The 23,703-nt window shown below is 37.9% G+C and overlaps 1 protein-coding gene across 2 annotated transcripts in view; it reads left to right on the forward strand.

Moving 5' to 3' along the window:
* Nucleotides 1-285: 285 nt before the first annotated feature.
* Nucleotides 286-23,703, forward strand: part of Adam7 (ADAM metallopeptidase domain 7) — a 58,197-nt gene continuing 34,779 nt past the window's right edge. The window contains exons 1-9 of one of the 2 annotated variants that reach the window (XM_023714689.1): nucleotides 286-493; nucleotides 930-1,195; nucleotides 1,418-1,521; nucleotides 6,877-6,953; nucleotides 11,275-11,353; nucleotides 13,502-13,578; nucleotides 15,086-15,275; nucleotides 16,477-16,530; nucleotides 19,951-20,022. In XM_023714689.1, coding sequence (XP_023570457.1) covers nucleotides 1,075-1,195; nucleotides 1,418-1,521; nucleotides 6,877-6,953; nucleotides 11,275-11,353; nucleotides 13,502-13,578; nucleotides 15,086-15,275; nucleotides 16,477-16,530; nucleotides 19,951-20,022 — 774 coding nt within the window. In that variant the 5' untranslated portion in view covers nucleotides 286-493; nucleotides 930-1,074. The remainder of the gene's footprint in view (nucleotides 494-929; nucleotides 1,196-1,417; nucleotides 1,522-6,876; nucleotides 6,954-11,274; nucleotides 11,354-13,501; nucleotides 13,579-15,085; nucleotides 15,276-16,476; nucleotides 16,531-19,950; nucleotides 20,023-23,703) is intronic. The other variant, XM_023714690.1, reaches the window with a different exon arrangement.

The raw sequence follows: 23,703 nt of genomic DNA on the forward strand, positions 1-23,703 counted from the left end.
TTTTTTTCCTAAGACATTCCTTATATATATATATATATATGTTGCATAGGTTATATATATATGTATCAGTGAATTTTTTTCCTAAGACATTCCTGATTGTTTTTCTAAGACATCTTTTTTTTTTTTTACTTTTGAAGTTTTAGTACATCAACAATCAGATTGATATCAGACACGAAGTAGGAATCTGTGCCAAACCCACTCTACACCACCACCTCTATGGTTTCCTTTAATTAGTACAGTTCGTCCAACCCATAAGTTTTAGCCCCAAGCATCTAGCAAGCTGTGTAACTGGATCGAGGAGTGCTTACTTCCTTGAGCTGAATCAAAACCGTTCTTCCATCTGTGGGACTCCATATCCTTGCAGCAGCCGCCGCAAGGACAGAGGACAGGGAGCGTCTGTCCTCAGCTCTATGTGTCCCTCTTCTGCCAGAACCGTTGAGAATGCTATCCAGGTGTATATTTTTGATGCTTTTACTCATTTCCCAGATTAAAGGTATGTCTTGTTCTTCTATCAGGATTTTCCTATTATAGTATAACATGAACTACGTAGAAATTGGAGATTTTTGTTGAGGACATAGTGTAGTGTTTGGTCTAGGTTATGGCTAATTAGGAAGGTTGGATAATTTCGTGAAATTCCCTCTCACTCTAAAACCCCTCGGCCCACAGTGATGAGGAGGAGGAAGCCGGTGCTTCCAGAATGCCTACATTATGGCAGGCTCTGTGGTGCCTGGTAGGCACATTTTGGGCTGGAGTGTTTACAATCCCAAATTATCATCTCCATTTTACAGATAGGAAAATGAGAGCAGCAGCACCAGGTCAGAGATGACCTATGCTTCTCATGGTCACACACGTAATCAGAAAACTCTGATTCAAATCCAAGAACATTCTAGAAAGTCTATCTTCTCCTTTCCTCTTTATTGTTTTTTAAGGTTGGGGAATCACTTCACCAGTTGTCTTCCAATATGATAGAACAGGCACTGAAGATCGTGTTTAGCAATAGCCTGGGTCTGCCTAAAACACTCTTACACATGAAAGGCGTATGCTCAACTAAGGGACTAAGAACTTCAAGTGATAATGTTCCTGGAGGATAAAATTCAGCAATTTTTGTTGAAACAGGCCACTGTGGCCCAAGCTTTGTCAGGAGAAGGTCTCCAGACTGGCATAAGGATGGAAAAAAAGACAACAATAGAACAAGGTGAAAACATGGAAGATGACAGGAACATGCACGTCTTTATCTCTTCTCCAAAGTGGTTTATGATTTCCTAACTGCTAAGTCTCCTCAATCGCCTTTTCTGGGGAGTGGAGAAGAGGCGCAGATAGAGCTGCAAGTGGAGGCAGGGGAACTGTGTGCGAAGAGTTCTGTACTCCCGTGACTGTGGATGCCTTTTAACCAGGATTCCCCTGTGTTTCCTTTCAGAAAACACAGCCTTTGGAGCAGATGGCCTAGAGCTGGTTCATGCTAAAAAGCTTCCTCTGGTTCACAAGCGAGATCTTGAACACACCCACGACTCGGACATACCGGTATAACTTTCCTCTTAGTAGATAAGATTTACTGCACCCACACATACACAAAGCTGCCTCTGGCCTCCTCACATACACACACAAACACACACACACACACACACACACACACACACACACACACACAGGAAAGAGGCTGCTCTATCTTCAGAAGACTTCTGCCTTCTTAAAGCAAGTGGACAGGGAGAATCACCTGTCCATGGTTTGAAAGCAAGGCTCAATTTTTGGGGGCACCACTTCCTGTTTCTTGGTTAGGGGAATATTACCTGCAGCTTTCCTGGCTGAGTTAAAGCATCCACATTCGTTCTATGCTGGTGCCCTGGAACACAATCTCCAGCATTGAATTTGCTTTTCCAGAGACCTGGCATGTAGGTTGCATAGAGAGTTTTGCAAAGTGGAAAAACATTCTCAGCAACAAAGACTCCTGCTTGGGCTGTCACAAACAAGAGTGTTCATTTAGGTGCTCAAGTCTTAGAACATTCAACATTGTTTTCAAAAGTGATGGGATAGTTAGATGAATTCCAAGGTATTCCATTTCCCTCGGTGCTATTATAAAAGGTATTGTTTCTATAATTTCCCTCTCAGTGTGTTTGTTGTCTGTGTAGAGGAACACTATTGACTTTGTTTGACATGCAGACAGATAGTGAGGTTAAGCTTAACAGCCTAAGTTGTATGGTAATAACAATAAGCTTGTCTTCTGGATGGTCAACAACCTAAGTTTGCAGACCAAAATTAGAGAAAAAGGAGGGCTGCAAGGAAAGCCAACATTTTGGCTCTAGCCTTCCAAGGTCAGTTAAGACTCAGGACATATGAGAACTTGTACTGTAACGTCATGTAACTCGGTAGTGTCCCAAATTTTCTGATCAAGGAGATTATGGGGCCAAAGAGGAAAGTGATCGACGATGCCTAAGGAGAGTCACATGGAGAGAAAACATTCTCTCAGGCTTTCACAGAAAGCACATAGGCCAAGCAATGGCCGTGATTCATCCACTTGGCTGACACTGACAAACAATCTGAGGTATAGGATCTCAAGATAAATCCTGAGGGGATTTCACTGACCTTATCAGACTCAAAGCTACAACTCTTGTTGCATAGGTCCTGCTTTACCTTGGTCTTAACCACCCAGCAGAAAAGTATAAAAATGAAATATAAGAAGTAAAGCCATGCTGTTATGTTGAGCTATAGGGGACTCAGGTCAACAATTTCTGACATTGCCAGTGCAGCAGAAGACCCAATACTATTATGGACTAATGAACTCTTTTGGATTATTTTGCTGATTTAACACACCTATAATATTCAAATAACAGAACTTAACAAAAAAAAGGGTATACAGATGAATGCCCATTTTGTATCTGTGTATTCAAGGTGGTTGGGATAGATATATAGTTACATTCTCTTAATGAATAGAGTGATTTGTTCTAATGGTGTTTGTAGATAGGATATCATGTCTGCATCTTGTCTAGCAATTAACCACTGGGAGGAATGTATGCAATGTGTTAATTATTGAAACTGTCCTACCAGTTCGATTTGAAACTGTCTCATTGCTATTTGTTTATCAATAAAATTATGGGGGAAAAAAGTGATGGGATAGTTCTGATAGAAACAGATAAAGTTGGGCCGGCCAAATAGTTCAGCAAATTAAAGCACCTGCAAGCAGGTGCAGGGGCTGGGGGTTCAATCCCCAGGCCTGTCATGCCAGCCCCGCCCCTGGGGCGCTCTGAGATGGCAGTTGAGACTGGGCATGGTGGTGCACGCCTGTAATCCCAGGTCTTGGGAGGCTATAAACAGGTGGATCACTAAGAGTCCGATCTACTAGTGAGACCCTGAACACCCTGTAGACCCTTCCCTAAAATACAAAAAGCAAAAAGAAAACAAATAATGGAGTTAAAGGGAGCAAGTTTCCAAGTTATTTTCCATTCTCACTGTCATAAAACATGTCAGGTGAATGATTTTAGATATTTATCATTAGTCATTTGCATTTTAGAGCTGAGGATTTAAATCTGACATATAGAAAATACTGCCAGGCAGTTTGTCAATTGCTATAGAGAACAAATCTTTCCCAAGGCATCCCCACTTTATTGGATAGTTTTCCAGGATCTCATTGGCTCCCTTTCTTGGTCATAGGAAGCTATACCTCACTTTTCTGAGTGTTCCTGTTGATCCTGCTTTCTCCCGGGTATTGAGGCCATATAAAGGCAGCGCTCCTTCCCATCCCATCAGAAAGTCATGTCTCATTTTTCTCCAATAATTTTTCTTATCAATTCTTTTTCTCTTAATCTGAAGCTCTTTTCTCACTTTCTCAAAATTTTTTGTATTGTTGAAGTTTGGCCCCCAACATGGGACAGAATTAGCTTTGTGCCACCCACAGTGCAGAAATTGTTCAGTTGAACTTATTCAGTCCTGATTTTTCCAGTTCCCTTATGAACACACACGGCGGGCCTGAATGGAGGCGAAAATTCACAGGCTGAGCCTCGAGATTCGTGCACTGCTTCCCAGTTGCAAGCAAACCAAATCCCAAAAGCACATGGGCAGGACATGACAGAAAAACCTCAAGAGCCAAACGAAAGAGCTCCCAGGGGCCAAAGCTGGGACAATCTGAGTAGCAAAATAAGTAATGGAGCCTTATACTATAACACACAGTGACGATCCATGAGCCCATACTGATATAAATAAATGAGTATCTGAGTGATTGTGACAGAACAGACATATTTTTGATACAAAAGTTCGAATAATTTATGTAGATACCCCATTCTTCAGGAGCTAAAGTACAAATCTGCATGATGTGGGCCATGCTTTATGATTGTCTTTCAAAGAGTATGACTTAGAAGGAGGGAAAAGGATAACTCCACAGAGGACATTGCTGGCAAATGCCACCTCAGTGGAGTGAAAATGTCATCAGGGAGGTCTTGTGTATAGTACGTTCTGCATATAAACTCAGAAAATCGCACTTCATTTTGTGGTTTCCATCATACAAATTCATAACTGCAAACTAACCACCAGGAAAACATCTAACTTGGAACAGCTCACACAGGTCACTTGAAAAATGAGCACACTTAAAGATGTCAAGGTCATCCAAAGTAAGGAAGGCCAAGAAAGTGTGGCCGGTTCAAGCAGATTAAGGAAACAAGACGGGCAATTATAATGTGGTGTTCGGAGTGAGATGCTGAGGGAATAATAGGACATCAGGTAAAAATCAATGTAATCTGAATCAAGGTGCGTCAGTCCTGATTCTTTAGCTACAGCGAGAGTGCCGTAGCTGTACATGCTTCTCAGCAGTAGAGAAACCTGGGGGCAGTGTGTGTGACCGCAGTGCTCTTTCCAAGCATTCTACAAGTCTAGGACAATTCTAAAATTACATAAAATTAAGTTTACTAAAAGATTATAGAGTCTAAGGGCCAGGCAAATAACTCAGCAGACTACAGTGCCTGCAAGCAGGCGCAGGGGCTGGGGGTTCAATCCCTGGGCCTGCCGTGCAGGCTCCACCCCTGGGGAGCACTGAGACTGCAATTGAGACTAGGCGTGGTGTCATTGTGAGTCTGATTTATCAATGAGACCCTCAACACCCTGTAGCTCTTTCCCTAAAATACAGAAAAAAAAAAGAAAGAAAAAAAAAAACAGATTATAGAGTCTAGCTTGTAAATATCTTCTGAAATTACCTACTCCTTTTTATTCCCCACTGGAATCGCCTTCATTCTTTCAAAAACCTGCAGGTGGCTTGCCCATCCGTAGTACTGGGTTCTGCGGAACTACGAAGCAGAATAAGTAAGCTGTCACCCATGACGCTTTCTGCACATTTCTGCCTAAAACCTTTGCTGCTTTTAGGTCTTAGGAGGTGTATATCCTTTACTAATGAAGCCATGCACTGTTGAGTTCTTTTCTACAGCTTTTCTTCTCATTTGTATTCAACTTATGCTGGACTTCTCAGGAATACTCAATTTGTCTTGGTTTCTCAAACAGGCTGAACTGTTTCCCGCCTCAGGGCTTTCACACGTGCTGTTACCCGCCTGTGTCTGATTCCTTCTTTATTGCTGGCCGAGTACTCGCATGTCTTGCATTGCGATACCTATCATATCCAATTAATTGCTTGTTTATTTTTCTTCTCTACAAATCTTCTCTACTGGTTGGAACTTCTTTTGACCAAGGGCCTCCATCATATGCTCTGTTCTATTTTTGTTTTCACTGTACTAGAGGTAACAACTGTTAAATAAGATATCACAGCTGTTAAATAAAAGGACAATGAACTAAAAAATATGCAAGATGCATGATCAACAGCTATGAATATTAAATTAGAAAGATTTCTTAGAGATCATAGTATAATAAAATATCACAAAGGAAAGTGCTAAAACCACATTAATCAGAAATTTGAAGACAAACCATGCATAATGAACTGCACCAATAAAAAGTATCAGGGGCCAGGGAGATGGCTCAGTGGAATAAGTGCTTCCTTGGCAAACACAAAGGTCTGAGTTCAATCCCCAGTTCTGCCAAAAAAAAAAAAAAAAGTATCAGTGCTAAGTGTTTGCAAGAAAATGTATCATACTAAGCTATCATTTCATTGTTTCAAAGTCTTTTATTAATGACAATATTGGTTACTGGTGAGGTTATGTAGCTTGCCAATAGCAGATATTGCAGCTAGTAATACACAAATTGGAATTGCTCTAAATTTCTGGGGAAGCTCTAAGTTTGTCTTTTCTTTCTTCAGGATAGTTCAACAGTATTTATTGAAAGCCTTACATTTTTTTTTCCCATGTTGTTCACAATGCAACTCTAGCTTCAGTTCACCCGAACTAAATTTCTGATAAGTAAATAAAGTTCTATAACTAAATAAAGTAATATAACTATATAAGTAAATAAGTAATATAAGTAAATAAAGTAATATAACTATATAAATAAAGTTCTGTTCACATTGGGCTTTATAATCCTAAAACATACTCCATGAAAAAAAATTATAAAAATAGAAAATGGGCATGATTTTCTGAGTGAAATTGTAGTCTAATAACAGTATATATGGAATTGTTAAAAGTTCATATAAAGAAGTCCTATGTTTGTGGGGAGTTGTGCATATATAGAGTCATTTGCATATTCCTGGATGAGGTACAATATGCACTTTCCATTTTATTTTATTTTTACTAGAAAAAAAGTTCTCTGAAAATTTTAATTAAAAAATAACTTGAGTAAAATCTTCCTTATAAATCTAGATCTCTTTATACTCAGCTTTGTCTGGATTTATTCTGTGAGAGGACTGCTCGGAAACTGTGGGGTTGGACACCAGCCCCTGACTTCTGCTCTGCTGGACCTCTCAGCCTGCACTAACCAAGTGTGTACAGAAGTCACACGTGGGGTCTTGTCTTTCAGGAAGCTTATGAAGAAGAAGTGTTGTACGAAGTGAAACTAAGTAGACAAACTGTAATCCTCCACCTTCTGAAATCCAGGTAGGTTCTATTGCGATTTATCATCTTATAGATTTAGCTTATGGTAGCCCATGTTTTTGTTAAAAACTACCAGCAAAGTGAATTTCTAAAGTCATTGGAATAGTGTGTGGATTCTTTCTCTTCAAATATAAGCTCATCATACCTAAAATAGTTTAAAAACTATAGAGACAGTTCTCTAGTCCTTGTTGATCCTTTAAATAATCACTCTGAAAAGAAGGTTGATATGTTAGTGATTTTTGAACCAACTGAACAGAAGAAAAAAATTAAATATGGTGTTTAAACTGACTTTTAGTTATAGAAGGTAGATACCAAGCCAAGTTCTTTCAGAGAACGAGGTAAGGACTGGGGAGAACTTACTACATTGTGATGTTGTGTGCAGTCGGATCTTCCAAATACCTTAGTCCTCATTGTTGCTGTTAATTTCCAGCAGATACATGCAACAGTTCTATCAGAGCCCCAAACCCTACAAATATACAAAGTTTTTGATGCTAAGTAAAATAGAAGAGTGAAACTTGTGGAATTAAGATTCTGCTCTGCTAGCTCAAAACAGAACAACAACAAAAACAATAAAAATACAAAATTAATAATCTCATCTATTCTGGATCATTCTGTAGGTAACATGTAGAAATGCAAGCCTAATACCATAAATATATTGACCATATTTTCATTGTCAGCATATTTTGTGTATCTCTTCATGAAAGAAGATACATAGTAAGTAATTTCTATGCCCCTTTCCCTGAGGTTATTTCTTAGTTCCTGTAATACACACATGAAGTATGTGTATTTAAAACTGCAACTTGTAAATTTCAGAATGTAGGCTCCTTTGCATTTCTGCATAAAATTCGAAGCATCTGTTAATTTCAAGGGGAAAAATCCTGCTGAAATTTCATTTGGAACTTTATTCCATCTATCCATCAGTCTGGAGCTCTTCAGTTGGTACCTCAATAGCACTGAGTATTAAAGTTATAACTCTAAATTTATTTGTCTTCTTTAATTCCTATTGAGTATGTCTTGTAGTTTATACTGTAAAGCATTAAAACATCTTCAATATATTTATAAATATTTAATATTCATGGAGTTCTTGGAAGTAGAAAATAGTATGTTATTTCATTTTTCTCTTATTTCAAAATACTAGACAAAATACATTGTTTTTTACATTAACCTTGGTTTGGGGATGTTAATTTATTTATTATTTTGTGGATTATTTAGAAATTGTGATAGCTGAATGTGGTAGCACATGCCTGTAATCCCAGCACTCAGGGAGGCTGAAGCAGGAGGATCACAAGTTCAAACGCGTCCTTGGCAAATTAGCAACTTAAAGACTTTGTCTCAAAATAGGAAATAAAAAAGTGCTGGAGAGATATTTCAACATGAAGGTCCAAGGACCAACCCCAGCAGCATGAACAAAAACATAGTGTATATGTACATACCACTATCTTATTAAAGAATTTTGAAGCTATGGTAAATAAGGATATTAGAAAATATATTGTTTTGTGACACTTGTCAGATCTTGATTTTAGATTATGTTTGGCTCATAAAATGCATTGGGATGTGTTATTTCATCTTATGTTTCCTAAAAGATGTTATTGCTTTCAGAATATCTGACAGAATTTATAAATAAAATTAATGTCTTCAGGGTAAATTTGTATATTTGTGAGGAAGACGAATGAGGAGGAAGTTTTATGATAGATTCCACTTTTTAATGCTTGGTTATTCAGCTTTTTTTTTTTTATAACATTTTGTATCAACGTCAAACAAAGTTTTTATGAATTTATCTATTTCAACTAAGTTGCCTTATTTTGACATCAAGAGTTCTACAATATTCTTATTCTCTTTGATATAAAGAAGATAAAGATAGCATATGCAAAACTCCCTTTAATTTCTGACACTGGTAATTAAGTTCTTTTCTCTCTAAGAGAACTTAATAGTTTACTGTTCTTTTCAAATAGCTAAAATTTAGTTCTTTGAATTGCTTCTATAATTTCTATTGTTTTGCCATTTCTTCTACTAGCTTATTTTCTTTATTCCTTATTTTGTATTTACTTTTATTATGGAAATGTTTGCTATTTTATATTGTATTTGAAGTATCCAAAGCTATAGCATCTCTCCCACATAATACCAATGATGTGTTGTATGTTCACTACCATTTATCTAAAAATATTTCCTCTTTTCCTTTGGCATTTCTTCTTTGACTCATAGATTGTTTTAGCTTGTATTGTATCATTTCCAACATGTGAGATTTTCTTGCAAATATTCTTGTTCATGTATGCGCATCTTATATTTTGTTACCTGAAAACAAAACATCATTCAGCCTTTAGCTACTTTCTTCAGTATACCTGTGTGATTGCACGCAATATGTCCAAGGCGGTAGGTAGTTGGATCTTGATTTTTAATAAGTCCTTTTCTCATAATTTTAGATTTTTAATTGTGATGCTTAATCTGTCAACATTCAATGTTCTGATTGACATGGTTAAGTTGGCTATTTCATTTCTGTTTTTCTCCTCTTTTACACATTCCTTTATTTTTCCCTTACTGGCTTCTTTTATTATTTTTTTACTGGCTTCTTTTAGATCTTTAGATTATTTGAGGTTTTTATTCATCTTTTCCACCTTGTCTACTGGCTGGGCATCAAGGGAGAGAGCTTAGGGATGCTAAATACAGGGTCAAACTCTGCCTGACAGAGTCTGGAAGCCAGTTTGAGCAGGCCTTTAAAATCCTTCTAGAAATTTGTTACACTGAGGTGGGGGGTCACATAGATGTCAAGGGTGTCCAGAAGGATCTCATAGAAAAATTACTTGAGGATGCTTAATGCCTGGCCAGGCATTATTCAGGGGCATCATTAGGTCCAAGGACTACTGAACCCAAGAGAGGGTCTGTGACAAAGGAGTAGAAATTGGATACTGCAGGGCTGGGGAGATAGCTCAGCAGGCTAAGCACCTGTCTAACAAACACAAGGACCCAGGTTTGATCCCCAGTACTGCATGCCTTGCTGGCCCCCCTGAACCCCAAGTGTACTGTGCTGGCCACCAAAACCAGGCATGATGGCACATGACTATAATCTTAGCACTGAGGAGGCTGAGACAGGATGATCACTACACATCTGAGCTGTGTAGTAAGACCCTGTACCAAGTAAATAAATAAATAAATAAAAGAATTTTAACAAGAAATTGGATACTGCACAAGGGAGTGGAAACTTACAGCAGAGGAGCAGGGTGGGATTAGTGCAGGGAAATTCCTGAGAGGAAACAGTGGTTGGGTGGAGTCTGGATAACCCAACTTGCCAGGGTTCTTGCTGAGGCCAGACCAGGGTGATTTGTCACCACCAGAGGGAAGATGGCGAATCAGAAACTTGATCACATCCCAGAGATGGGGACTTCCGGCTAAACGGACTTAGTGTGATTCTTTTGCTCAAACAGGACTTGAGAAGTCCTTAGAAAGACCTAGGAGAAAGTAAGAAGCCTGATTAACATTTGGTCAAAGAAATGATTGTTTTCAAGGATGAGAGAAACATAGGCAAATTTAAAGACTGCAAAATACCTTGGTGTTTATTTACCGTAAGGAAACTTGAACTCAGAATTTTAACAATCATGTTCTCAGAATTTATTAAAAAATTCCTTAGTACACTTACCCCAACACTATCTAAGCAGTCACTGAAATGCTGCATCACTTGTGATCGTCTATGGGCCGAGCACATTGGCACTGTATATACGAATGATAAAGAGTAGAATTTCACATGGTATGTTATTGTATACAAACTTCTTAAAATTTATGCATTGTGATTTATTTTCTAAAAATGCAATTATAGTCCTTCTGTTTCCAGAGAATTGGAATTTGCTCTAATTTTTCCTACTCCAAGATTTTCACATTCACTATGAGTAATTTACAAAATACCACTTTGCTAAAACTGCTACAATCTTTTTCTGTCATCTTTATACAATGATTAAGTGTAGAGATGGAGGGAAGGGAGAGGAAGGAAGGGCAAGAAATTTTTTAAGAAAAGGAGTTGATAAAAATGGAAATGAAGTTTTTGCAAATGGGGAGGGGAAGAAGAGTTGGTAGAAAGAGGGGAGGGGAAAGGCGACAAAATAGAATTAAGATGTGTTATGCACATGAACAAACTGCCCACAGTAAATGTAATTATTACGTCCTGTGGATGTGTACTAATCAAATTTTTTTAAAGGTAAAAATGTTTTCTCTTCTTAGCAGGAAATACTTTGCTGAGATTTGAAGGCAGCGTGGATAGCTTTCTGCCATATTTTGGTTGTATCCGTTAGATTTGTAGAATGAGTAAATGTCACCACTTCTCTGCCTCCTTTTCCAGAGGATTCCTAGGCTCAAATTACAGTGAAACATTCTACACCATACAAGGAGAAATACTCACCAGGCATCCTCAGATCACGGTAACTTCAAGAAGCTTCCTGCACTGTTTCTAAGGACCTGCTATTTCCTGATGTGATTTTGAATCTCAATCCTAGCTTTACAAATTTCTCAGAAAAGTTTTAGGTTGCAAGTGACTTAATGAATGCTGACAGTGGAGAAAATATGATCCTGTGCGTGCTAAGGGAAGGGACCACAGCACGCTGATGACGGCAGTGGGTCTTCTTGGCTGCTGCTACCCCATAGTGTTAAGTGGAAGCAGACTGAAGTAGGACTCCAGCGAGCTGTGTCCAGTGCCCTTGCGGCCGTGTAGAGCAGGGGCATGAACATCCAAGCATAGGAATTCAATCTGAAATCCCCTTCCAGTGGGTCCATGTAGGCGTTTGCCACCCCTGCCCAGTTCCTCTGGTGCACCAACATTAGGGACTCTCCTTCATTCTCCACCAAGCTTTGTATCTATCATTAATGTTATTTCTGTGGCTACTGAGTTTGTTTTACTTCTCATTCCCCTTTCCAGAACATGCTTTTGCAGTCTTTTAACTAAAAACAGGATTACTCCTGCTTGCAGTTTTCTTTTTTAATAATGGAGTACTACTCAGCCATAAAGAAGAATGAACTAGAGATTTTTATAGGTCAATGGATGCAACTTGGGAGCATACTCTTAAGTAAAAATAATCAAACTCATGTGTATAAACATTGTATTATCTAACTAGCTTGAGAAACTGGATGAGCAAATAAGATCCAAGATGTACAATAGATATGGTGAATTGTGAAGAAACTTAAAAAGAAAAGACAAACTGTAATGGAGGAAAGGAGAAAGGCAGAAAGGGAAAAAGAAAAATATATATTTTACACAAGATAATTAGAATAGTTTCATAGCTATTTTCTCTTAATTCATTAAAAAGAAAGGTTAGTGCTAATATTGTTTGAACAAGACACCATGTTTATATCTTTTATTCTAAATAACTACTACAAAGACAATAATACACAATCTATTAATTATTTTAACTCTCCTACTCAACTTGTTTTGAAACTTTGTTTTATTGTTATTTGTCTATTTAAAATAAAGATAAATATATGGCAATTATAATAAAACATAATAGAAAAGGTTGAGTCAAAGAGAAACATTCTGAAAGTTAAGGAAGTGGTTGATCACATCCTTTAAAAAATAACTTCAACATATGGAAAATGAATTAAGTTTTTTTCTGTATACAACAAAAACCTGCTTGCTCTCTGCATTTTAACTACTGCTCTCCTGTTTAAACAAATATCTAATCAGAGAAATGTGTGCCTCAAATGCTCAGATCAGCAAGATGATCCCTTTGCTCAGTTCCGCTGTGAGCTCCCTTCCTTCCTAGCCAGCTCCTCTAAAGCACTTCACAGTAAAGCTCTATCTCTGCTGTCTCCCCGTTTGTCCTCTGTTCAGAGTGTCAGTTGGATTCCACATAGTTTTAGAAAACAATAGCACTTTTGGCTAACTGTATGCCAACATATCTGTTAGAGAACTAAGTGAGCCATCCATATTCTCTTCTAACTGCTTAAATTTATGTTTGACATGGTTCATAACAAAGTCACTAAGTAAGCCTGAACTGCATTTATAAATGGACCATTAAAAATACAGACATATTCAATAAAGAAAACCCATGAATTAGTGAAAACAAACAAACAAACAAGAACAGCAAGTAGAAGTAGTGAGGATTCCAACTTGACTGAAGCCAAGAGGCAGGAGTGAAAGGTGTGAAGAGCGCTGGCTGCAAAGACAAGGTAGCTTTAGGAATCAGCAAAAACCCGCCTTGATGTCATAGGCAACTGGGGACCTTCTAGTATTAGTGTAAAAGAACTGGTTTGGCAAGGATCTTAGGATGGATTAAGGAAGTAAGATTTGTAAGCAAAAAGATCCCTTGTCTGACACTAGCATCAGCACCCAACAGACTCAAGTTTATGAGGAAAGGATCCATACATTGCTTTACACAAAGTAATCCATAGTTAAGAGGAAAGATCTCCAGGCTCAAATATCCACAAATAAGAGCAGGCAATGAATGCAGGCATGGAAAACTGTATAACACAGCAGAATAACGTACCGGTATATTCTGAACAAAAATAATTTGATACTAATATCTACATAACATAAATATGTAAGCTTACCTTAAGAGGCTCTTCTGGTATTTTAGGACCACTGCTTTTATCAAGGATCCGTTATACATGAACTTGACTCCTCTGCGAGCATCAGCACCTGCAGTGGTCTGTGGTAAGCGGAGTATCTCCTCATTTCTTTACTTTGGTATGGACTTGAAATATGTTCAGTTGATTTGCTTCTTTTACTCAGCCTGTAAATAGAAGAAATAATGAAGAAAGAGCAGCCATCTATTTTCAGCAGTAGGTATGAACTCTAGCCCATGATCTATGTTTGTCAAAAATGTCTAGCACACAGTCCTTGGCAAGATGCATTTTGCTGTATATAACCAAGGATCTCAGGTGGAGGATTGCTGAACATCAGCCAACCTGTGCTCGTATGTTAGAAATCAAGACACTGGAATCAAAGACCCGCTCCTGAGTATTTACTCTTCTATGATAGAACTGAATCCAAATCTAAGTTCCTTGATCGCCACTTCTGTGACTTTTCACCACACCAGAATGCTGTAGTCATTTAGCTTTTTATGAATTAGTCTGCATTTTTGACTTTTAGAAAGTAAAACCAATCAAGCATTATTTATTACTTCTTTATAGATCTTGTATTCAAGAATGAAGGAGGAACATGTCTAAAGATAGGTAGGAAGACACGGAACTTCTCTTATGAGGCCTTCCTTTGAATAGTTCACACCATTTTCAGAAATGAGAACCACTTTAGTGACAAAAATACCCATAGTAATATTTGTAAATACCTATAGTAATACCCACATTACCCATGGTAATATTTTTACAACTACTGCACTAATGACAAATTTATAAACATTTTACAAGTGCCCTAGGCAAACATAGGTGGGGATTGTTACTATATTTCAACTCATAGCCAAAATTCGACTGTCAGAATACTTCTGAAAAATTGATATAAACTGACTCTTAGAAAAAGCTGTAAGATCCAGTGAGATAGCTCAGTGGATTAAAGCACCTACATAGGCAGATGCAGGGCCCGGGGTTTGATTCCCCAGAGTGCAGTGTTGGCCCCACCCCAGGGGTGCGCTGCAACAGTGATTGAGACTGGGCATGATAGCATGTGCCTGTAATCCCAGGAGGCTGGAAACAGGAGGATCACTCTGAGTCCAATCTGTGTAGTGAGATCCTGTAAACCCTGTCCTAACATTGAAAAAAAGAAACAAAAAGCCATGGATTCAGTGAAATGAGATGATATATCATTTCATTTATCACTCAAAACACTCACCTACAGCCGGGGAGATAGATCAGTGGAATAAGTGCTTGCCTGTCAAGTGCAAGGTCCTGAGTTCAATCCCTGGTACCACCAACAAACAAACAAACAAATAAACAAAACAAAAAGCAAAAACAAGCAAAAGAAATGTATGGTGAAATCCTGTCTGGGGCTGGGGATATGGCTCAATAGAATAAGCACTTGCCTGGCAAGTTCAAGGGCCTGAGTTCAATCCCCGGTTCTGCAAACAAACAAACAAACAAACAAAAAAACACTCACCTACAATCTTATCTGGTCTTGTCCTTATAGTTTCCCTTTCTTGAAAAGTTAAAGTTCTAAAAACTCAAACCATTATATATCTTGAATACACACTGTGTTCCAATTTCCACAGGGGATTCTTCAGAGTAAGAGATCAAAGGTATCTTATTGAACCAGTGAAATTCTCTGTTGAAGGAGAGCATTTGTTGTTCAAATATAACCCGAGGGTGCCGTATGCTGTCAATTATTCTTGTGCAGAGCTCAATTTAACCATGAAACCTGTTCCAAAAGATACTAAATATAAGGAAAACCACAAAGTGGAGGTGAGTACTCTCTTTTTCAGACCTCTTCATTGCAAGTAAAATACCTCTCATTTCTTTTATGACCTTAAGAGAGACAATCCATCCAGCTAGTGAAATGTATGTGCTGCTTTGAATCTGATGCTGCACTGTTTGAAATTTTAAGTTCAAACTTCTGTTTCATATCTGTTAGAAAGTGTACACTGACTACAGTCAACCAATGTGCTCCATCCATGGGAGAAACTGGAGCTGTCAACACACCTCCATGTATGGCATCAGGACTCTGTGACTTGAAGAGTGGAATTTGCAGGGCCCTGAAATCTGTCCTACACATTGTCATTTCTTGTCTTCCCTGTATGTTTGTGGAAGTGGTCGAATACAAGCTTTTCATCAGGCCAACTTATTCTAGTGGTTAAACTAAGGATAAAAGCAATTGTCATGTGCAGAGTCCGGTATGTGTGAGGCCTTTCTGCACAACCAGGTTCACTTTTGAACTATATGTTTCCATATCTTCTTCACATGGTCACAGTCTAGATAGTTTCTGACACATACTGATGTCTACTAATTATTTCTTGATTGACTAATTCAGTAAATAAATAATTATTTTTAAATGATTGTGTCAGTTGAAAAATATCTCCCTGGTTTGTCCTCAGGGTATATACCTGCACTTCCATATGTTTGCTGATGCTGAAAACTTAGAACAATATCCTGCTATTTCTGTTTTCTAAAGAACTTGACCTACAACCATCAATATTTATTTGGTTTTTTTTTTTTTTTGAATTGAGACTTCGAGGTTGAAAGGCATAAATAGAAGGAATAGTTAGTATGATCCGTCAGTTCAATTTCAACTTTTAGTTGTAGAGGGAAGCTTTTGACCTGAGCTTAGTTACAAAACATGTGGTTTGCAAATGAAGAAAATACCCTAATAACTGATTAATTATTATTTTTAACTTTTCTTTGATCTCAAAGACCACACAAGTAAAGAAAATGTAGTCAAAAATTTACTGTTACTTCAGGATTATTAGTGTATGACATGTGGAGTCACACATCTGACCACTGGCTTATGTAGATTCATAGACTGATTAAATGGGCATCCACATTTGCTTCACCTTCCTATCGCAATAGTACTAGCATTACTAACCTTGGAACAGTCAGGTATTTTCCAGCTTAAACATTAAAGTCAAAAATATTAACATGCTCCATTCAATTTTCCATAAATTTCCAGGGAAATCATAAGGAAAAGTATATTGAACTGTTCATTGTTGCCGATGAGTATGTGGTAAGTTTTCAGATGAACATTTTGATTTTTTTTTTTTTTTTGGCATACTTATAAAACCCTAGCGATTCCAAACTAGGCAAAAGATATCCTGATTGGAGTTCCCTGCTAGGCTCAAACTTCTGGCTTTAGTTTCCCCAAATAGATGAATACAAGAGACTCTTGGGTCTTTGAACTGCGAAGGAGACTAACTCAAACTAGAACTGTCTACCTCCTTACAAAGTTTTGGAAGTGTCGCACAACATCTAAGAAATGGAAAATACATCAACAGTTTATAGTTGACCTCAAAAGCACCTGAAAATTTTCAAATGCTAAAGACTAAAAAGAAAGTCTCACGACAGGAAGTAAAATTCAAAGGACTGGTGACCAGTGATGGATAAAATACAGACTTAGGATTTTGAGGAATTAAATGTTGCAGAGTAAAAAACTGACATTTCCGAATGAGTCCTCTGTGCATTGCCAGAGCCATAAAGCACTGCATCCTTCCTGAAAAGGAAACCGTGAAAATCCATGGAAGCTGCAATAGCTAAGGGAAATGCCTGCCTGCCTGCCTGCAGGCGGGCAGGGGAAATGTCACCATGGGGGACTCTCTACGCCTGTGCGTTGTGCTGATACAGAGCATGACCGTGTATTTTTTTGGGTGCCAACATGCCAGGCAAGGCTTTTAGCCTAAAAACTGATGAATGAGTGGCAAACAAGTGGAACCCAGATCAAAAATGCCCCAAAAGACAGTAAAATAAGTCAAAAGAAAGTGAATCACATCAGGAAGACTAAAACAATGTAAGGAAAAGGAGCCTACCAGGAACTGTACAGCAAACAGTGATGTTTAATGTTGTTCTATACAATGCAGTTGAGGTTCTAAGTTACCGACGTTATAAAAATAAGTAGAAATTAGCAAAATATAATGAGAAGAGACTAGGAAAAGTAACAAGCATACTTGAAAAGTTGTTTTAACATCTTCCACAGGAAACAGCAGATATCCTTGAATGAGATAAATAGGAAATTAGACGCGGTGAAGGAAGAATCAGGGGCTTGCAGGATGGAGGGGTTGGAACTAGGCTAGCTAAGGAGCATAGAGAAGTAAAGTTAGAAACTCTGATAGAAAGGGCCATCCAAATAGCTCAGTGGATTAAAGCACCTGCAAGCAGCCCCAGGGGCCAAGGGTTCCATCCCTGACCTGCAGCCTCGTGTCAGGGCGTGCTGAGACTGCAATTGAGAATGGGTGTAGTGGTGCAAGCCTGTAATCTCAGCTCTTGGGAACAGGTGGGACACTATGAGTGTGATCTAGTAGTGAGACTCTGAACACCCTATAGACCCTTCCCTAAAATACAAAAAAAAAAAAAATCCTCTGATAGAAAAGAAGAGACATTAAATGCTGAATAAAAAGGTGAATATGAGTCATTGGTTGACAGATCATGTTTTCATAATTCCTGAGAACACATTCTTCAGTTAAGAGATGATGTAAGTTTCTAGACTATACATTTAAAAGGTAACAAAAATACTTCTAAAATTTGGTACTATCAGGCCAGAAGAATAGATGGGTTAAAAGAAGACATTACACCTAAAACATAGATGTTAACAAAGCTGGAAAGATGAACGGAGAAAACAGAGCGTAACTGTGCATTCTGAGCACCGATCTCTTACTCTAGGGTTGACAGCAGGCGTGCAAGGCTCACACTCAGTCCTGCCCAGCCTCTCTGGTGGGAAGTAACTGGCTGATAAATTACCTTACTCCTGTGACCCCCGAGATAAGGTTAGCGCCTTTCGCTGTCCTGTACACTCTACTGTCCCTACCAAGTAATCAACAGGAATGCTGGAGGAGGCCTATTTTCCTGGTGGGAAAAAGAGGACCCCATAATAAATCACTAGGAGTGTGTGAGGTTAGAGAAAGAAAAGTATTAAGCAGTTTCTTAAAAGAGAAAGTGATCAGTATTAAGTGTGGACAAGACAACCAGAAAGGTGTGAAAAAAGTGATATAAGTGTGTACCTAAAGACACACTTGGGGGCTGGAGATTTAGCTCAGAGGTAGAACACTTGCCAAGCAAGCTGGGGGCCCTGGTTCAGTCCTTGGCACCAAAACCAAATAATTTTTTTTTTTTTTAAATTTGTTTTCATATTTAGTACTGGGTCTCACTACATGGATCAGACTAGTAGTGATCCTCCTGTTTTCACCCTCCCAAGAGCTGGGATTACAGGCACGCACCACCGTGCCCAGTCTCAGTAGCCCTCTCAGTGTGCCCTGGGGGCAGGGCCTGCACAGCATGCTGTGATTTTTTTTTTTTTTAAAGAGCACATTTGTGAATTATTACTGGTGGTTTTAAAAGAACAATAGTAATTGAAATCAAAGAATGATGAGTGGATAGAAGCTATAAACTGAAAAGATGATAATGCCGTGTTTGGAATCACTTAGATATTTAAAATATCAGGAGAGCAATGGGGTTGTAACTAGAGGATTCCTACAGGATTCAGGAAAAGCATGTTTATTTTTCATTTACATCATAGAAGTTTGACCACGTGCATATGTGCTTAAAGCATATATTCTGTTATTCAGTATATTTAGCTGATAATTCTTAGCAACATGCTAATAGTACCAAAAGGGAATTAGGCTAAAAAGAGAGAACTATATTCAGAGTAGTGTAGCAAGTCATTTTGTCTTCTGAACTTTGATTGGAGAGCAGGAGAAACTGCCCTTCTGTCCCTCTCGAGCGCATCTCTGGCTCCAGGCGTTTGATGATCCTGTGTTTTATCCTTTGAGCCACTGTAGGCTCAGGAAGGGAGGAGAAGCGTGTCTATTCACAGCATCATGTTTAGTATAGAGATTTAGTAAGTGTTGTGTCAAGGTAACAAAGCCCTCTATGGAGCACCAATCAATTGGCTTAATTATTACTGCAATGAAGTAGAGTGAAATGTCAAAGAGGACAACCAAATTTAGAAACAAAACCCTAATGTGTTACTGAGTTAAAATATGTCTTCAATGCCTGCCTGGCAAGCGCAAGGTCCTGAGTTTGATCCTTGGCAACAAAAAATAAAATATAATGTGTCTTCACATTATAGACAGCTCCATTTAGTTAATATTAAAAAAAAAAAAAAACAATCTCAGCAGGGCACGGTGGTATATGTGTGTAATTCCGGCTACTCAGCAAGTGAGGGCAGGAGGATAACAAGTTGGAGACCTATCTGGGGAAGCTTAGTGAGACACTGCCTAGAGACCAGTGATGTTGTCACTGTAGTATCCAGGTTCGCCTGTACTGAGAATAAAAATCCCTCCATATGTCATCAGGTCTTAGACATCTTCATTCTTCTTTCTTCATCATACAATGCATTTTTTTTCTTTGTAATATCATGTAATGGGTGAGGTATTTTGTTGAGCTTTAACTCAGTTTATATCATTAATGAATTTTGGTGTGATATTTTTATTTCCAGTACCGCAGGAATAGTAATCCTCACTATAAGCTACGGAGAAGAATTTGGGGAATGGTAAATTTTCTCAACATGGTAAGGATCCACATAATTTAAATGAAGTGAAAATACAAATGCAGACAAATGTTAATATTAGCCCTCTGCTGGACTTTGAGTTAACTTTGATTCTGAGGTGGCCCAAACTCCAGAGCCTCGCCAAGAAAACTAATAAACGAAGTTCTGATGAAACATAATAGCATCGAGCTACATGTCTGATGTTTTCATAGTGAATTCCACATACTATTTAGATAAGTTTCAAATACTGTGCTTTCATTACAAAACTTATGAAGCAATGTGCAAAGAATTTGAAAACCAACAATGTTCAGGCTAAATCTCACTTTTCTAAACCAGGGGTCTATGACCTTATATAAACTGCTTCAAGCCGTAACTTATTAGCCACGATTTGGGTTAAAAATGAAGGTAACTATTTCAGTAAAATCTCTGAAAATTATTAATGACTTTACATTTTAATAAAGTGCGCTCCTTTAAAACAAATTCTGAATTGCACATATACTTCTTTGCCCAGTCCTGAGCTGTCGCACACCCGTGCCCTACTTACGACCAGGATGAAGAGGTACCATAGGAAGGTGCTACAAGGAATGTCCTCTCCAGGGTAAAAGTGGCTTGTTAAACCCTTGAAGGACATTTAACCTATTTGTAGCTTTTGCTACTCTAAATACAACTACTTTAAATATATACATAGGGACATAGGTATGAACATACATTTGCATTTATTTTATGTAAACAACTAATGATTGGTCAAATGGACTATGTATACTTTTTTGGCTGCTTCCTTGAAGTATTCATATAATTTATTTAGATGTTTTCATTCCATTAAAACTATTTCTAAAGTCCCTTGTGGCCTTCTCTTTGATTCAGTAGTAACAGACAGTATTGCTTAATTTTCAAATAGAGATTTCTTGTATATTTTTGTAAATGATTTTGAATTGTTATTCCATTAGAACTAGAGAATGTGTCTTGTTTAATTTCAATTCTTTTGATTGTTTGAGGCTCATTATATGGTTCAGAATCTGGTTCATGTGTAGTTAATAAAACAGATAAACACATAAAAGATCATTCTGATATGGACAAACAGAATTTTCTATAATTCCATTCTATGGAATTTTCTAAAATGTCAGGTATGGCAACTTAATTGTTATTTTCTTGATTTTTTGTTTTTATTAATTTTGTGATTTAAGGAGATAAAAAGATTTAAACCCAACTGTGATGGTGGGTGTGTCTCTCTTCTGTTTCGTGTTTGTGAAGCTCTTGCTATTAGATGCAGGTGCGTCAGCTCTGCACGTCTTCTTGGCTTGACCCAGTTATAGTTGTCCTCTTTCACTGCTGTGCATGTTCTTGGCTCTTAAGTATACTTTGATACTAATAGACCCATTTCATTTGATTTGTATTTTCATGGTAGCTATTTTGCTATTTTTACTTTTACCTTATTGTTGTTCTTATATTTGAAGTCATGTTCTCATAGATGGCAGATTTTCTTTCATAAAATCTGATGATTTCTGTGTTTTAATTGGTGTAGTTACGTGGTTTACATTTGCTGTCATTATTGATTTCTTTTTGTTTCCTTTCTCCTTTGTCCTGCCAGCTTTGGAATAGGCTATGTTTTATTAGTACACATTTGCAGTAGGTGCAGGTTACAGTCATCTTGGGGAAAAAGTACATGCACAGGACACAGCTTGATTCTTGTATCCCCTTCCCTCGCACCTTCCACCCCCAATTTTTGTTCTTCTTAATATTTTTGATTGTTTCAGTTATTCTTCTCTCATTGCTCAGATGAGCACCCAATGCTCAAAATGAAGAAAAGAAAGATCTATTTAGCTCGCAGTTATAGTTTCAGCCCATACTCAGCTGGCTACAAGGCAACCTGGCACATGGCAGAGCACCTTTTCATGGCAGCAGCAAAGAGCAAGAGCAAAAGGGAGGAGGAGCAGCAACAACAGCGACAGGGAGCAAGTCTGTCTCCCTGAAGCCGCATTCAGGCTACACACCCCAGGCTGGGTGTAGCACTCACACTCATAATCCCAGGGGAGCAAGAGCTAATCACAAACTCTAGAAGTCCACCCCATGACTGCATGGGGCTCTGGGGGGACAACTAGACACAAGCCATAACATTCTATCTCATAGTGAACTGAGTAGTTTTGATCATTCTGTTTTTATCTATATCACTGGATCATTAAAAAAACTTCATATTTAATCACAGATTCACAATATATATTTAAATAAAATACAGTCTAACTTCAAAAAGCATTATACCAATACACAGATAGAAGTAACCTACAGCATACTCTAAATTCTCCCAGCAGGCCCGCCAAATAGCTCAGCAGATCAAAGTGCCTGCAAGCAGGCACAGGGGTGGGGGTTCGATCCCCAGGGCACTGGTGCTGGCTCTGCCCTCAGAGCGCACTGAGACAGTAATTGAGACTGGGCATGTAATCCCAGCTTTTGGGAGGCTGTAAACAGGCGGATCGCTATGGGTCTGATCTAGTAGTGAGACCCTGAACACTCTGTAGACCCTTCCCTAAAATACAAAATAAATAAATAATAAATAAATTATTTCTCCAAGCCTTCTCTCATGATATTTTCATATATATTATTCAAAAATTTTTACTGTTTCAAAAGATTATATATATACATATATCTTATATTATATGTAATATATATGTGTACATATATAATATATATACATATATATTATATATAAATATATATATATTTTATATATATATATTTCAAACATAGTTTCTCCTATTATTGGCATTTCAAATTTATTTGATACTACTGCAACAATTGATAAAATGCTAACATGCTCATCAAAGGCATACAGTCTCTGCTACCAACACATTATGTACTCAGTACAAATAATTAAAATTTTCTTTGTTTTAAACTGACATTCTTTTTCTGTCCCAGATGCCGCCCAGTATACCACGTATCTAATCCTCATGTTTCCCAGACTCTTGACTGTGATAGGGTTTCAGGCTTTGTTTTTACTTAATGGCCTTGAGAGCTTTTAAGAGTGCTTGTCCTATTTTGGAATCCTGAGATATTTTCTTACAATCTGAAGATTATGGTTTTCTGGAGGAAAACCGCAGAGTTAAGGGCCCATTTTCGTCATGGGCAATGATTTATCACTAATGATCTTGACCTGGGTTGCCTGCCTGGAGGAAGTGATGGCTTTTAGGTTTTCCCATGGTAGAGTTACTCATTTTTCACCTCTTACCCTTCCCTGTACTTTGGAAGAACGTCACTGTGTGCAGCTTACCCTTCAAGTATGAGGAGTCATGCTGTCTCTCTTTGAAGTGGAGTATATACATGTACAGTTATTGGAATTCTTCTTCACAGGAGATTTATTTCTTTTCTCTCATTAATATATTTGTTTGATTATTTATTTATATAGGCATAAAATTGTAGATATTTATTTACTCTTTGAGTTCCCATTTAATACTATTCTATTTTGTTATTCAAATTCTTTCGGATTTGACCGTTGGATAATATTTTTCTTAGTTTATGTACTGCTCTGGCATATCTCAATCAAAGTGTGTGTGCCTGGCTTTTATACTGCTTAGATTCTCTGAGCTCCTGGGATCTCTGATTTAATGTTTTCTATTGCTTTAACATGTTTTAAAGTGCTTCTTTTGCATTATTATCTATTATATCTATTATACATATGTGAAAGTTTTATGCTTTGTGTACACACATGTA

Source organism: Octodon degus, unplaced genomic scaffold (assembly GCF_000260255.1).
Source record: "Octodon degus isolate 3935 unplaced genomic scaffold, OctDeg1.0 scaffold00036, whole genome shotgun sequence".
NCBI lineage: Eukaryota > Metazoa > Chordata > Mammalia > Rodentia > Octodontidae > Octodon > Octodon degus.